This window comes from Catharus ustulatus, chromosome 1, assembly GCF_009819885.2.
Source record: "Catharus ustulatus isolate bCatUst1 chromosome 1, bCatUst1.pri.v2, whole genome shotgun sequence".
Classification (NCBI taxonomy): domain Eukaryota; kingdom Metazoa; phylum Chordata; class Aves; order Passeriformes; family Turdidae; genus Catharus; species Catharus ustulatus.
This window is the reverse complement of record NC_046221.1, coordinates 74167286-74183381: the sequence shown is the minus strand read 5'-3', so window position 1 is coordinate 74183381 and position 16096 is coordinate 74167286. Positions and strand designations below refer to the sequence as shown.

The 16096-nt window shown below is 38.7% G+C and overlaps 1 protein-coding gene across 1 annotated transcript in view; it reads right to left on the bottom strand.

Annotated features, from left to right (window-relative positions):
• PIGN (phosphatidylinositol glycan anchor biosynthesis class N) overlaps positions 1–16096 on the bottom strand; it is a 102025-nt gene that overhangs the window by 2566 nt on the left and 83363 nt on the right. Inside the window, exons 23-28 of the mRNA XM_033065539.1 lie at positions 14908–14994; positions 12122–12177; positions 11579–11654; positions 10298–10371; positions 7436–7478; positions 5714–5766 (exon numbers count right to left, since the gene is read on the bottom strand). Of these exons, the coding sequence (XP_032921430.1) occupies positions 5714–5766; positions 7436–7478; positions 10298–10371; positions 11579–11654; positions 12122–12177; positions 14908–14994 (389 nt within the window). The remainder of the gene's footprint in view (positions 1–5713; positions 5767–7435; positions 7479–10297; positions 10372–11578; positions 11655–12121; positions 12178–14907; positions 14995–16096) is intronic.

Here is a 16096-nt window from a genome sequence, read left to right as displayed (position 1 = left end):
AAAAAGGATTGCAAGAAACGCTTGCTGGGCTTAATGACCTGGAATTTCTGCCAGAGGACTCATTCAGTTTGAGAGTTTAGCCACAGAAGAGCAGTAAAGCTCATAATGCCGATGCTATGAATCCTCACAACCCTGGGACTGTGACAACTCTGGCGCTAGCCTAGCACAATTTAGCCCTGTGAAGTGGAGAAGCACTAGTTCTCAACAAAGCTGGGTCGCTAACCAGTGTGAGAATAAAAGCAATCCAAAAAGTTCTTCCACAGCTGGGGTGCTGTGACCAGAGGACCAAATATGGTGAACATGAAAACAGACCAGATGCATGCTGTAAGATTTGTGTTTGAGTCTGACTAAAACATCTCACAAATAGCTTGCTCGAAATACATAGTTTTCAGAAAACAATTCAAAAAATCCACTATCATAAAAAGGCTCAGACCTCAATGAGTGGCAGAACAGTACATCTACAACACATCCTGTTTCTGTGGGGAAAGTGTAAGAAGGGACACAGGGAGAGCATGAAGACAGCACAAAGCCTAGCATCACCTGTGCACTTGGGGCTTGACAGGTCACAGCACATTTACAACAACAAAGATAAAGTCCCTCAAGAGCTGCCCTTGAAAGACCACCTGGGTGTGTAGCAATCTTGGCTTCAGGTCTCCACGGGAAGGGACACATTGACAGATGAAACTCAAACTCTTGCTGCAGTTATCTTCATGGTGTAATGTGCCCTTGGGGACTGTACACTCACCACAGGTAGATAAGGCTCTTAAGGGAACAGCCACTCTAGTAAATAACTGGACACTTAGTGTCTGTGTCTCCTGCCTTACAGGTAACACCTCAGCTTTCCTTTTCACCTGGCACCAGTATGGTAGTTTTTCATGTAAACAGCAAACACCACTTTCCTTGTAACTTTCAAAGACAGCTTGAATGAGAAATCTGAAAGTCACAAGCCAAATGAAGACCTGGCCTTTATTCCCATAGATACCCCAAAACCATCACAGACCATGCATGGTCCCCAGACAGGCATATCAGTTCCTGTGCACCCCCCAGAAGGAGTTCCTTCAGAGATGATCAGTGATTTGGTGGGGCAGAGGGAAGGGCTTTGTCAAAGCAAAAAGGTATCTTCAAACTCTGCTTAGCCACCTGTCAGCTGAGGGACTGGATCTTCCATACTTTTGTAAAGAAGAGTGTTGCACACACTCCTCACTTGCCATACTGCTAAAGTCTGCGTAGCTATGCTCCTTTAATAAAATATGAGACATTCAAATATATATATATATGTATAATGCCATAGAGCACAATAAAAACAATTCCAATCTACTTATCATGTAATTACAAACAGCCAGCCTCTCTGGGGCTCTCAGCAACTGGTACTGCACTGCCTGCAGGCAGCTTTGCCTGGTAAATTACTTTTTAGGCTGGAGTAATGCTGTATTTAAACAAGGAAACAAGACTCTTACAGGTATACGCCAGAACAGCAGTGTCAAATCTTGATCCCTACACAATTCAGAACCTGCACCCTTGACTGGATCTGTAGTTACAGTGAAGGAGGTAATTCTCAAAACAAGCTTTCTGTATCAGAAGTCAAACCTGAGCTAATGAGGAGGAGTGAGACTCTAGGCTCCAGGCAAATTAGATCCATGTGGAGGAAGAAGCTCCATTAAACAGGTACAAGTGAATAGCTTAATGGGGCACAATAGGGCAATGCTTATAAAGGATGAGATGGCAGAGGTAGCAAGTGTGGGGGATCATGGATGACCCTACGGTATGGCAGCACTGTTCAATGAGTGAGTGCTCCATGTATGGATCAATGTCAACAGACAAAGCTGGTAGTAGGAAGACTTTTTACCAGGGAGTAAGACACCAGTTTCAGTGGCAAGAAACCATAAGGAGAACATATGAGGTACTACCACCTCTGGCTTTGTGAAAGTGTATATTGGTGGGAAAGAAGAATCAAAGACAAGAAGAATCTAAGATATTTAAAAAAATGAGAGAGGTAAGCAGTGGGAATCAATCTTGCTCCAAAACCTGGCTTTCTCCCAAGACAGGCTAATTCCTAAGATGACAGACCTGATTAGAAGCTGGAAAGACAAGAAGATGGAATAAGTCACCATAGCATTTTAAAAAAACTAGAAACAAAATAAGTAAAACAAAAACTTATGCAAGGACTTGGATGAACACTCTCCAGAAGAGTCTGGAGATATTATTTCTACAAGACATGCTCTTTGAACTGTTCCCAAGCACACACTGAGACCTCAGATTTAGATTCTGAATTTTAAGTTTCCTGCTCTTCCAGCCAGGATGCCTCTCCTCAGTTTCACCAAAAACAAATCACAAAACTTTTGTTTTAACAGTGTGATGTAGAAGCCCCAGCATCCCAACCCTGAAATAGATTCTGATATTTCTAAAACCTGAAAAAACCATTTTTGTACTTTATTTATGTCCCCTGACCTTTACAACTCCAGAACAACAGTTAAGATCATATCTTTATCTTCCAGCAGCCATAAAGAGAAGGAATATTACAGTATATGTCTGTAAAAAGCTATATAATAGCCATATAAAGAACCTTTAAGGTTTATCTTTACCATCAGGTTATACAACTATTTACAAAGTGCACATACTATAAAGATATAGTAGGCTTTAAAGGCTACTTTGCTCTTTCTGGAAATCTATAGATAGAGATAGACAAATACACCTTTTAAGCTGCAAAGAAATTATTTTAGTGACAAGCTGAAAAGCTAGCTATTCCATTTGGCTGTTATTCAAAAATAAAAGGATATGTCAGAATAAACTTCTCATGATCATGTATTACACATTGACACATCAAAACACTATAGAAATTACATTGTTGTTTTTAAGAAATGTAATAGTGTGTTCTTCTAGGGTATATGATGCAATTCATGTTATCTCAAGGTATATAGGTAGAGGGCAAGGCTAGCAGACCTTAGAAGTTTGCGTAAGCTGCTGCTTTGAGTTCTGCATTCACTGCAAGATTATTATCCCATTATTATATCAAAACAATGAAGAGTATTCTCTGATAGACAAGCTTACATTGATTTTGGCATGATCCTTAAGAAAAGGGGCTTTAAAACTTTCCAAGAAGCCATAAATATTTATGGTAATTGATAATTTACTGAGACAAGGGAATCAGTGGTGCATTGATATTTTCCTGAATGAGGTAATAGAGGACTGTATGTTGGATCTGTTGTTGCTCAGCATTTCATTAACAAACTGGAAGAGTGGAAGAGGTAGAAATCGGTTTCCATTCAAAGACAATACTTATGTGACATGTTGAATTTCACTGGGACAGTAGACATCACATTGTTAAGGCAAATGTGAGGCATGGTAAAATATCATGTCATATGGTTAGGCATAGCACAATAGGATGTAAAAGCCAGGAGTTAGGGATAAAATTTTTAAAAACAGAAAATGTCAGTTCAGTAAACAAACCTTTCTTCCAAACAATAAGATCCACTAGGAAAGAAAACATCAAGGTGAAAATGCAGTGAAGGTCTTTATTGCAGAGGATTTAAAGCCAGCTTATCTGCATGAAACTTAGCTATTGGAAAAACCAATATTGCCTAATGATCTCCTACTCAACTTGCATATTCTTAATAAGAGAGAGAACATACAGAACTTTTAGACTGTGGAAAGCCCATCACCACTAAACAGGATGAGTAAGGAAACACACATCGAAGCCTTACAAATGTAGTATACACACCACTGGACTCAGAGACTTTAGAGGAATTAACCTCCACCAGGCAATTAAGCTGCTGGTTTTCCACCTCTCATTTTACTGATGTGGTCACCAGTAACATAACACAAATCCAGATATTTTTGTTGACACACACATATACACTTCCTATCAGTGTGACAAGAAAAAATGAGAGCAGCTATCCCTTAGACTGCTGTAATTCTCAGGAAAGTTTTGGCAACATGGAAAACGTCAACTGAGACACGGTATTTTCAGACTTTGCTGTTAAAACAGCAACAGACAGGACTGCAATGAGAATGCCACAGAGCAGAGAATGTCACTGCACATGCAACAGGAGGACAGGAAAGAGCTATGTTAGTATCTCACTCCCACTGGTTTTGGGAATCACCCAAATACCCGTGAAGTTCATCTTCCATTTCAGGAACAAACAAAAAAAATCTTCTGCTGTTGCCTGCTAATTTTGCCAAGCCTGAGGATTACACATTAGAAATCTGCTCAGAGGAGAAAGTTCTTGTGCCAAAATAACACTCATGCTAGATAAAAGAAGGACCACTTAGCTCCCTCCACACTTATGGCTTCACTCCCTTTCTCACGCAACCTAATTATTTTTCTTATGTGCATATACACACCTACATATAAAACATATATAAAGAGACTACAATAAAATAACATAGGTGGTAGAGTCAAGCACTCAAAAGTGAAGTAATGACAGAGGTTGCCTGAACATTATGAATTTGCATGTTAAAAATTAATCACAAATTATGCTTTCAAAAAGCCTCTTTTGGTGCTTTCTTCAGTGATCAAAACACACACACGGAAAGGCAGAATGCGTAATGAGCTCTCCTAAACTCTTCAGAATAAGGCAACCTGCCAGGCGAAATAGATCCAGCAAGGCGTTACTGTTGTAAAAGCTCTGGCTATGAAGACAATATATCAGAGAGGAGGTTTCTGGGTACTTGTAACAATTTATACTTTTGCTAAGTCCCAATTACAAAAATCTCACCCAACAGAATAGAAATTTTCTGAGGGCTTTAATATCCTTATTAACCTGCAGAGGAATTCAAACCAAAGGATGAAGCCCTCAGACTTGCCATCAACTGAGCACAGCAAGGAAGTGTGATGCTAAAGTGACATTTTCACTGTTTAATCTAAGGGTACCTCTGCCCACCAGGAACCTTCAAAAGGTAAGGATGAGCAGGAACTGGAACCTCCACAGAAAGCAGGCAGAACACGTGTGCACACGCTGCTGGGAACCTCTAGGCTCACAAAAGCAAAGCACAGAGTATATGTAGACTAAACAGAATATTAACAATGGCTCACTATTCAGCTTCTGCTTAAATAACACTATCAAGTGACCAGATTGGCTGGATTAGTAACAGCACATTCCCTACTAAGCTTATTACAGCATTTTATCTATTTCCACAACTCAGGGAAGGTAAATCTGAAATGTGTATTCCTTGTATTTGAGGTTAATATGACTCAATGCAAAACAAACTCTCTCATTTTAGTTGGGATTGCTATGTTTAAATGCTAAACTCTTCCCCAACTAGGGGGAGGAAAAGTGCATGGGCCTTGGTAGCCACCATCATATTTACACAGGGTTCACTAATTCACAGTGAACTGTACATGGAGGCTTAACTAGATACAAGATAATTAACAACTTCAATGAATTGTTATTTTAACAGTGATTACAACTAATGAAAAAGGTAAAACATTAATTTAAATACTTTCTGTGTAATTACTCTTCAAATAAATCCTACTAACTTGTGATGCTGGATTTATTACTTACTCTGTGTTGCTCTGGCACAGATTTTAAGACACAAATTTTAGTTTGGGATATGTATACATATGTGTGCACGTGTGTTTAAAGTATGTGGAACCTCCCTGAAGCATTTGATTAAGCAGAGCAATTTGAAAAAATTACAGGAATTATGAGTAGATAAACAGTAGTATGAACCCATGAAGTTTTAAAAATGCAACAGAAGCAAAAAAGTACTGTACCTTGTGCCAATATCCAGCCAGCTTCCATAATCTTTAACCAAAAAGAAAAAATGCTAGGAAATAAAACAACTTTGATTAGTACATCAACACTGCACAACCCCAAAATTTAAGGCTGCTCACTCCAAATTTCTAATTCTTCACATAGAATAAGCATAAGACCTTTCCAGGACTGATTATTTGGACCACAGTAAAGAATAGTCTAGGAACCAGAAACAGGTTTAACATGATAGCAAACAAAACCATCAAGAGATGGACTTGGCTTGCAAAAACCAGATGAATACCAGAACCTTTTAAATAAGAAAAGCCAAGCCACTTTATTGTTTGAAATAACAACATGCCAAATAATGCATAATGCTAGAAGTTTTCATGGAATTTCAACACAAATGTCTTTGGGCAACTCTGGCAGTTCTCCACCTGTAAAGTGGGAATAATGTTGGGAGAAGATAGTACTTACCTATCAGTGAACTCCTCTAATTCTAGTTGGTGGTCTCATTGATTTAAGACTACAAACATGGTCTCTTTTGGTCCTGCTACTTTCTCTTTTCTTGATTTAGTTCCTACTTTATCTTTTTTTTGACAAAGTTCCACACATCTCCTACAAACCTCTTTGGTAATTTCTTTTTTCCTTTGTACACCAAGTACATACCTGCTAATTGTTCCAAAATACTTAAACCAAAATAGGAGAATACATGAGATATAAGACCTGGATATAATGGGGCTTGCTACACACCAGTAAATACCTGTAGTCTTCTTTTGGTTTAATTATACTGATTTTGTTAGTGAAATGTTATGAATGTGGTTTGTTGGTGTATTATTTCTTTTCCTGTGGAAGTTACCCAAAAACAGATTAGTCACATAGACTTTTTTGAAATTGGACACTACCATACCTTCTCCTTTTCTCACTCTATAGACAAATTAGCAATTATTTGGTTTTTACTTGCTGTTTTTCCTATGAAGTGATATTTACAGATCACACTGTACTAGAAAATAAGATCAGGAATGCTTACTCCAAGGGACAAACAAAACCAGCATGTATAAAGTGACAACACCAGCTCTACCTGCTGATTTGAAAAGGTTTCTATTTACCAGTGGCAGTGTTTGATGATTTGAAGACAGCTGGAGTGGGCAACAAAAACATATTTTTAATCTGCAAAAACTGTGTTGGGGGATTATTCAGCTTTGGGTTGTTTTGGCTAGTTTGGTTTGTGGATGCAGGCTTTCTGAAGATAGCATTTCCTGACAGCTTATTACAAAGGGGACAAAGTGTCTTTTTGGATGTTGCTCATCTCCAAGTCTAATGGAGCTGGTGGGTAAAGCATTTCTACTTTTCCTCTCTTTTTCAAGAGAAGCTGGTGTGGGTAAAAGGTTGAGAATTCCTGAACAATTAACTAAACCTTGCACACAGCAAAAAATTATGTTCTTGTTTAATTTTTTTCAAGGAATTTGATCATAAAGCACAGGAGGAACTCCAAATGTTAACTTATTACTTCATTTTTGTCTCTTATTATTATAAGAACATTACATCTTCAGAAGCATTAATTACATGAAATTTGAAAAGCAGTGATTGGAAGAGTTTTATCTCTAAGTTATGCTAGGATTTCAATCCAATTCTCTGCCCTAGTTAGAAAAACTTTGAAGTCTGAAACAAATTCAGATCTCTCTTGATGGAATTAGAACTCTTTGCTTCTTGATCTTACTTGAAGAGAATGTGCAACAACTTACCAAAGCCATAATGTCTGAAATCACAAGAACAATGAGGAAAAGGCTGCAAAGAAAAAAACCCAGCAAAGTCAGACCATCAGCCTTTCTTTACAGCCACAGCTACTAAAAGAGGTTATTAAAACCCACAGAAAGAAATTAAAGTAAGATAAGTCTTCTTGCATTTACCTTTCAAACACTCAGGTACATTTCAATCTACTAGAAGACAATGAAAATACATGACTAGAACATCTGGCATTTATAATTTCACAGTAACAGAATTTCAATTTTGCAGTGGAGAAACCTAGCATGAGTCATTTTTCAGAGAATAAAATAATCTTATGAACAGCACCTGCCCATTCCTGATGGGGAGAGCTGTGTGCTGGTTGGACCAAATAAAATCCAGATAATTTAGGGGCTTCATGACGGACTCAAAAGTGAGCAAAGCAGTTTGGCAGGTACCTGAGGTGATCAATCCCACCTTGACAGACATCTCTGACTGCTGGGTTACAGGCTGCTGAAGGAGCTGTTTGCCCCCTTCCAAGCCTCAGGATGCCCATGACCTGCTCCAGAACACCTAGCATTCTGGCGGTAGGCTCCCAAACCATGGGCCTCTTTACAGGTAGCAGTTTACTTCTGGAAATTAGGCTTAGGCTAGTAAAAAGAACCAGAAGGGAGGAGGCAGAGCTATTTTTTCCCCCCCATTAACCTAATCTTCTTTTCCTCAAACTATGTAAATCCTAAATTACATGAAAGTAATTGCTATAACAGGTTAAAACCGGTTTCTAAGTTAATGACACCGAAGTAATGTTGCAAACAGCTGATCCATTAACAAAAGTCTTTAACTAGAATACAGCTAATTTATCAGTACTACCATCATAAAACTACAAATGCTTCTTTGGAAAATGTCCTGCTGCAGCATTGCAAGATCATGTACTGGTGAGATATCCACACCAGTGTCTCCAAATGAGGAACTTTCTGATATTGCCTACATCATTTGTGCTTCATTAGTAAATCAGGATGCAACAAACCAACTGTATCTCAGACACAGGGAAAGGCTTCTCTCTGCTAACCTACAGCTCAGATAGATAGGATGTTGCAACCATAGTGCTTAGGAAGCACTCAGAGGGCTGTTTTTTCTACAGACAAGCTCCAAGAACATATTGGGACAGAATATTCCCCACTGGAAAAAAAAAAAAAAAAAAAAGGTCTTTTAATCTGTAAACAGGGAGTTTGGGAGCAATTTTTCAAATCACAAAAATCCACTTTTTGCCGTTCTGAACTGCAGGAAGGACAAGACTAATTTCAGGGCATGATTATACACTGCAAAGACAAGATTGTTCCCAGTGATGGCTTAATTTATCTAGCAGGGGCAGCAAAAGCAGTAAGAAGTGCAGCACAGACTTCAGGATGTGCTGACAATCAGAGCACAACCTCTCCAGGGATCCCGGGTGCGCCCTGCGGTTTCTGCTTTGTTCCCAGGCAGATGCTGTCTGTGGTAGTATCACTGCATTTGTTACCTGAGCAGAGCTAAATGAAGCTGGCACAAACACCAGACAGAGTTACAGCCACAGCCTCATGAAGTGGCACAGAAATACCTGTGTCCCCTGGTTTATGAAGGCAGTATCATTTCCTCTCTCACACACTCAGATGCACATTCCATAAAAGTTTGCAATATCACCAGTGCTGCCAAGGCAAGCATTCACAAATTGGGAAATGCTGACCTTTATGATGCTTGAGCCCTAGAAATGGAAACCACTAGCTGGTCATCTGAGCAATCCCAGGTTCTCAATGCAGCCCTACTCTTGTACAAGCCTTAAGGATGAGGATGAACAGCCTTCCTTGGGGGTCCAAGGATGATACAGGCACAGTGCACACAGCTAAGGCAGAGCAGTTAAAAGGGGTGGGGAGCATCGTGCTGCCACGCAAACAGGGAATCAGATTTTGGGCCGCCCCATCTCTCTTTTGGTAGGGGTGGTGTTGTATAAGGAGACAACAGGCAGGATGAAAGCAAACCAAAAAGCAGAGGGCATCACAGCAAGTGAGGGCAGCTTCCTCATGCTCAGCTGAGCAATACACAGGAGAAAATCCCCAAAGCCCCCTGCCACACACAGCAGGACTTCTGGTCAACCCCACACAACAGCCCACAGTGACAAAGCCGCATGGCTGACAGGGACCTCCTCCATCTCAGCACCATCCATAATATCACACCATGAGCAGAGGATTCAGTCATGTGCACTGGGTCTGCTGAATGGGGTGAGCAGGGCTAACAACATACAAGTCTTGAGATAGGAAAAACGTGAGGATATTTCAAGTCTGGATACAGCACTGTGTGAGGCTGGGCACCCATACTTTCATCTCTGAAAAGTCCTCAGAGATAGGAAAAGGACTGGCAGTCACTTGCTCCTACTGCAAAAAATATGTAATACTGAACACATCTGGGAAGCACTGAACCGCAATGCAAGGACATCCAGTGCTTTTTTTTTTAATGCTGTTTGTAGTGAGGTCAGTGCTACAAAGCTATAAATCAGTTACATTACAAATGGGCTATATAAAAAGTACCATGCTATATGCAGAGATGCAGTATAAAGTAAAAATCAGTTTAAATCTGGCTCATTTTTAACATTATGGAGGAAAAAGGGTCCTTCTGTGTATTAGCAATGAAGAACGTTAAATATCTTCAATTTATACTCATTTATCACTAAGCAAAAACAACCCCTGAGCCTGCAGAAATCACTGAACAAAACCCCACGCCCTAAAAACAAATAAAAGCAAAAATGCGATCTAATAGGTTTTTTAAACTTTACGTTGAGATTTGAAAATTCTGAATTCTTCCAAAATAGATTTGAAACCCTTACTAATGCAGAAATACAGCATGTAATGTACCTCTTAGAAGACAGCTGTGTTGTGACCTGAACAGCTTCGAAAGCACATGATACCAGAACAAATGGGATTGCAACCTGTTCAAAACACAAGATACATTTTGGCTTACAGTCATATTTACAAAAAGAACATGGACAGACTGTGGAAATAGGTATATTACAAAATAAAATATTGGCTAGACAGGATAGAAAATAATTTTGGAGGAAACATTTTCAGTTAATGAATAAAAACCCCCTTTCCATGGTCATAGCTGAACTGCAGTGAAATAAGCTATGAGGTAATATGGAAAATTATAATTAAAACATATTCTTACTTTGTTTATCCATTTTAGCACTAGTGATAAACACATCAACAAGGCTACAAGACAGACCTTTTCAGATCCAGCATCTCACATGACAGGCTACAGAGTTCAAATTGTGAAAGGACAATCCCATCACAACCATAAAAAAGTCTAAATACAGAAGGTATTCAATAAGGCAAGGGTCACACTGCCCCTCCAGAGCCAAGTCAAACAAATGTAAATGGCTCAGAAAATTAAGAACAAAACAACTAGAAGCTTTTGCTTTTTCCAAAGCTGATTTGCAATCCTTTTGTTAGCAGTGTATAAAACTTGTCTACTCGCATCCAGAAGGTTTGCACTATTGGTCTGTGTCTTGTGGGACAACATGTAGTGTACCTGTAACTTCAGTCTGCTTTCTCTGGGGCAGTGGTAGAAAATACTGCTTATTTCAGTAATAACCAATAAATTCAGTGTCCCACTTCACCCCTTTGGCAGATCCTTTACTCAATACTAGAAAAGAGTTATCACACCTTGCCTGCAAACCAATCTCTGACAGACTATTAAAAAATAGAGAAAATAACAGCCATTGTAAAATGACAACCTAATCAGTATAGTGAACATTCAATGCTCTAATGTAATATACATAGAGCTAATTATATATATCCTCAACATTTCTGTTGATATTATGCTACAGGAAAAGCCTATAATTTTAAAAATTAATAAAGTATTTTCAACATTTGAAATTTCCCTTTTAATACAATAAACTGACCTAATACTGTTAAATTACACTTCCATGCCTTTCAGCTTCTTTCGGAAAAAGAGAATGATCTCTCTAGAAAGCTACACTCAGACTGAAAGTTTCACACATGGTTAAGAAGTCTAATGAAGCTCAAATACATATATATGTTTTTGTGAACTGCAAAATAGCAACCATGCATTTTTAATTTATGTATTATTTATTCCAAAGTTCTTTGAAAAAATTTCACCAAGGTAAGATTACTAACCTTCAGTAAAAGTAAGCCTCCCATCATGAAGGGACTGAACACAGTCAAGAAACAATAGACAGAAGCAGGATCAAAACTAGAGAAACATGAAAAAGACATTACATATTTTTGAAATGGCATTTTCCATTTAAAAAATCCCAGCTTTTAATTACCCTGCAACACACTGGGTTGTATATACATTTTTAAACAAGGCTTCTAATTTTATCTTCTCTTGGTGAAATATTAAATCAGCAGGGACTGCCAACCTCACCTTTTTTTCTCTACAGTTTTTCTTTGATTGCTTTTCAAGGTGCCATGCTGTTGGTGGGCAACCAAGTTTTCTCTGTTCATCCTGTTGATAGCATCTAATGGAATTGAGACAACCTCACAACCAACAAGCTCAGGCTATTAGGGAAGATGAGGCAGAGAGTAGAAGCAAAATAAATTATCCTTCTGATGACTGCTTTGATTCTGCTGCCCTGCTTTTGCTAACTAAATTTACATTTAGTATGTCTGCAGGAAGAATTTTTTGTACTCTGTCTCAAATAAATTAATAAAATTTACCTGTTTATAGAAGCTATGTTTCCAGTGCCAAAAAAGGCTGTCACTATGAAGAAAACCTAGATGTAGTTAAGGAAAATACACTACAGAAATGGTTGCAATAAAATAAAACCAGCATTTCCCCTCCTTCATTCCAATTCACCTTCAAAATCCATCATGAAACCACAAGAAATTGTTCCACTGCTGCAGGTTCCCAGCATATTAAGAAAACCAAAGTATTTTTGAGCCCTTCCCTAGATTTCGCACACAACTGTATCAATTTTAAAACACACATACTGCCTAGGTAAGGTTTTAGAGCCTGACTTGAGGAACCTGTAGGAAAGCTGCAGCTGGCTTTTAGGTTCCCTGCCCAGCAAGATAGGAACATCCTTGGACCACAAAGCCAGCTACGCATTCAAACACATGCTTTTGTAGAAAGTAATGACACATGCATGTGTTCTTCACACCAAAAGACACAGCTTTATTGAGGAACTGACCATGACTCTTAAAAACAGGTTAGAGGTTCCTATGCTATCCTTACTCTAATTTTTTTGTTCAAAGATTATGCTGAGTCTACCCATGGCAGTATGGGACTCTCATTTTTTTCTTTCCCCCTCACTTCAGGGAGGACAACTCCAGTAGTATCTGTACAGCTAGAAGATTTTGGTAAACCCTACATTCTTCATCTACAACACTTGCTGCTACATGAGCCCATGAAAGGTTTTTTTCACGCTACTGAGTTCTTTGGAGCCCATTATAGCTCACGTGGCTTCAGCTGAAGAATGGTTTTTAACTTATTCTGCATAAGGCAGAGTGTCGTAAGTCAGAGAGGAAGGGCTGCTGTTGCCAGAGCTCCCTCTGGTCCTTTTGCTCCTGTTATAGCTCCTGCACTGGATCATTTAAGGTCGCTCCACGAACAATTTGTTACCAACTGTTCAGTAGAATCACTGGGATTCTGCATGCAGTATTTTGGAAGGATTAGGTCAGCATAACAGTAGAAATCAGGCTTCCCAAGAGTATCACATAATTTCAAGTTTAGTAACACAGCAGTCTAACAGCCTAGCGTGGATGTGCCGGTTGAGATTTATAAGAAGAGCAGGTCTGCAATAAAACGAACAAGAAAATACAGTAACACATAGGTCTAAACAACTCTAAGCATGAGCAATCTGAATTTCTTCCTCTAAGACCAGGCTCTGACATTTCCCAGCAGATGCCAGCTACTGGGCTGGATACAGGAGCCTTGGGACACCCTAAAGACAAACAGCTCACAGGGTCATAGTTGCAGTATGACTGCTCTAGTAGAAAAGGTTTCTCCTCTAATACCACTATTTCCAAACATTAAACAGCATTTAAATTTTTAAAAGTTACAACATGGTTTGGGCAGGCAAAGGAGACCTGTAAACTGGTTATTTTTTCAGGAGCTCAGCAAAACTCATTCAAGTGTTTTAGATTAAAGTAGTGCTCACTTGTGGGGCAGTATGAGGAGCAGAAAAGGCCTTGACCCTGTGCAAGCACTGTATTATCAACACTGCTGTCATCACAAATGCAAAACATAGCCTCACACTAGCTACTATGAAGAAAATTAACTCAAGCCTAAACCAGGACAGCTGCATTCCAGTGCTAAAGAAGTACTACGCTGGAGCTTTAAAAACAAAAACAAAAACCACAACAGTTGGATTAGTTGATTTTTTTTTTAACTAGTATTTAGCAACTGACAGACAGTAGTAGCTTTATCTAAGTTAGCATATTTTTTGTTAATATAGCAAATTAAATGGATGCATTTATTGCAAGGGGTTTCAGTTTTTGCTTTTTTTTTACTAAGGCAAAGACAAGCATCAAACACCTAGAAAATAATTTTCCCTTCTTTCTTAGCATTCATCCACCTTCTTAAATTGGTATCTGTTACACTTTCTCTGCTGCAGGTTCCCAAAGTCCAACAACATAGTCCCAAATTCCAAAAGCATGGACTCTGCGACTGTGACCTACTCTCTCAGATATGGTTGTCTTATAGCTAGCTATAAAGCCTGTTTCTGTAGGAAGCAATATTGAGACAACTTCCTCCCCAGCTACAGTAACTCACCTGCACTAAACCCCCCCATGTCCTAGACCGGCTCATTTTCTCTCCCATTTGCCCATCCATCACTCTTGCTACCAAACAGCCCTCACTTAATGGCAGTCCCACAATGAAAGAAAAAAGTGACAAGGTCATCAATGTACGGTATTAAAAAAAATATATAAATCAGCTGCAGTAACAGTTACAGGAATGCAAACTAATTGCTATATTAGTGAACAAACAGCTCTTCCCTCCTAAGACCATATAATTTCTAACAGCAGAAATCACTTGAGATATAAATAATTCTAGGCCTGATTCTGGGAACATGTTTCACTACGAGCCTGCAGGAACTTTCCTTCTTATTTCATCCGCCTGCTACCTAACATCTGCTTCCTAACACACTGGCATGCTCTGAAAATGAGAATAACTGATATCACCTATTTCAACTGATTTTTGAGGGTGAGCAAGTTCCCTCCAGCCAAAATGTAATCAAACAAAACCAAACTGAAAACAGAACTCCTTGGAAGTAAATTTACCTCAGCTGCAATGGTCATAAGTGGGCAAGGAGCCAGATTCTAAAACAATGCATTTTTAACTAGTCGATAAAATGCCTAATGTACAAGACCATTGCCTTTTGAGAAATATAAGTCGAATCATCTTTACCAGCTTTTGTTCTCAGTGAGTACCAGGCTACAAATTTTGACTGAAGGTCCTTTTGAAACAAACCCCTGGAGTGCAGCAACCAGCCAAAGGATACAAAGAAGAAGGACCTCCGGACATCATCCAGGTGGAGCTGTCGAAACTGAGTTATATCCATAGCACAGGTGAAGTTGAAAACAGCAAGCTGGAAAGACAGCAGAAGGAATTGACACCAAATATGAACTAATGGACTCAGACCGAGCCACCATATTTTTACTGAAATTAATGAGAAAGAAACCTATTTCCCTATCCTCTGTTATTAGAGTACAATAATAAGGACTGCAAACCTTTCCCATATTTTCATTATACTTTAATGAATTAATGAATCTGCCAGAAAGACTGTACAAGTGAGATGATCAAATGAACAGTGAAGCTTCCGCTGTTAGCTACACTAAAAATGAACTTCTATGCCTCAGACTTATAATCATCTTTTTTCATCAGAAATATTCCTCCTACACACGTACACTTCCACTGCTCACATGAGCATTTGGATAAAGATCCTCAGAAATAAAAGACTGCAATTATCCTCATTTGACTAATTCTGTGAGTGAAAACAGTAAAGTACTCTCGATCTCCTTTACTCAGTTCTCAGCACAATATCACTTGAAGAGAAATTATCTTCATGGAATTTAAGAGGTCAGTGAACTGCTTTACAATGGGAAAAAGAAAAAAAATCAAGTACCAGACATTCAAGACTGATAACATTTTAATTTAAAATAATCTCTCATCATCAGAGAATTGAGCTGCATTCTCTAATACAAGATTTACTTGGTAGCATATATTAACAGGCATTCTAGGGATGATATTTTCTAATGTAAAAACAGGAAGCAGGGGTAAGCATTATTGTTCCTTTCATTTGAAACCAAAAGTTTCAAGTGAATGTTGACATACAGTGAGTGACAACTTAAAACGTTCTTTTCATTTGCATTTGATTAGTAAAGTGTTCATCACTGTTTAATACTACTTTAGTAGAATTTCATTTTACAATGAAGAGAACACCAGACTAACAGCAGACAGGGAAGCATCACAGATGCCTGCCTTGTAACAAATGCAAAAGACAGAATGGGCTCTGGAGTGGAAGAGAAAATACATCCCACAAATGTTAAAACTCTTCAGTCTCAATTGTGGCATCACACTAATTGTAATTTTGATATTCAGATTCCATCCTTAATCGCTTAAGATGCTACAAAACACAATCACACAAGTTGTCATAAGCAAGGATACCATAAATAGAAAGTGATTCCTGG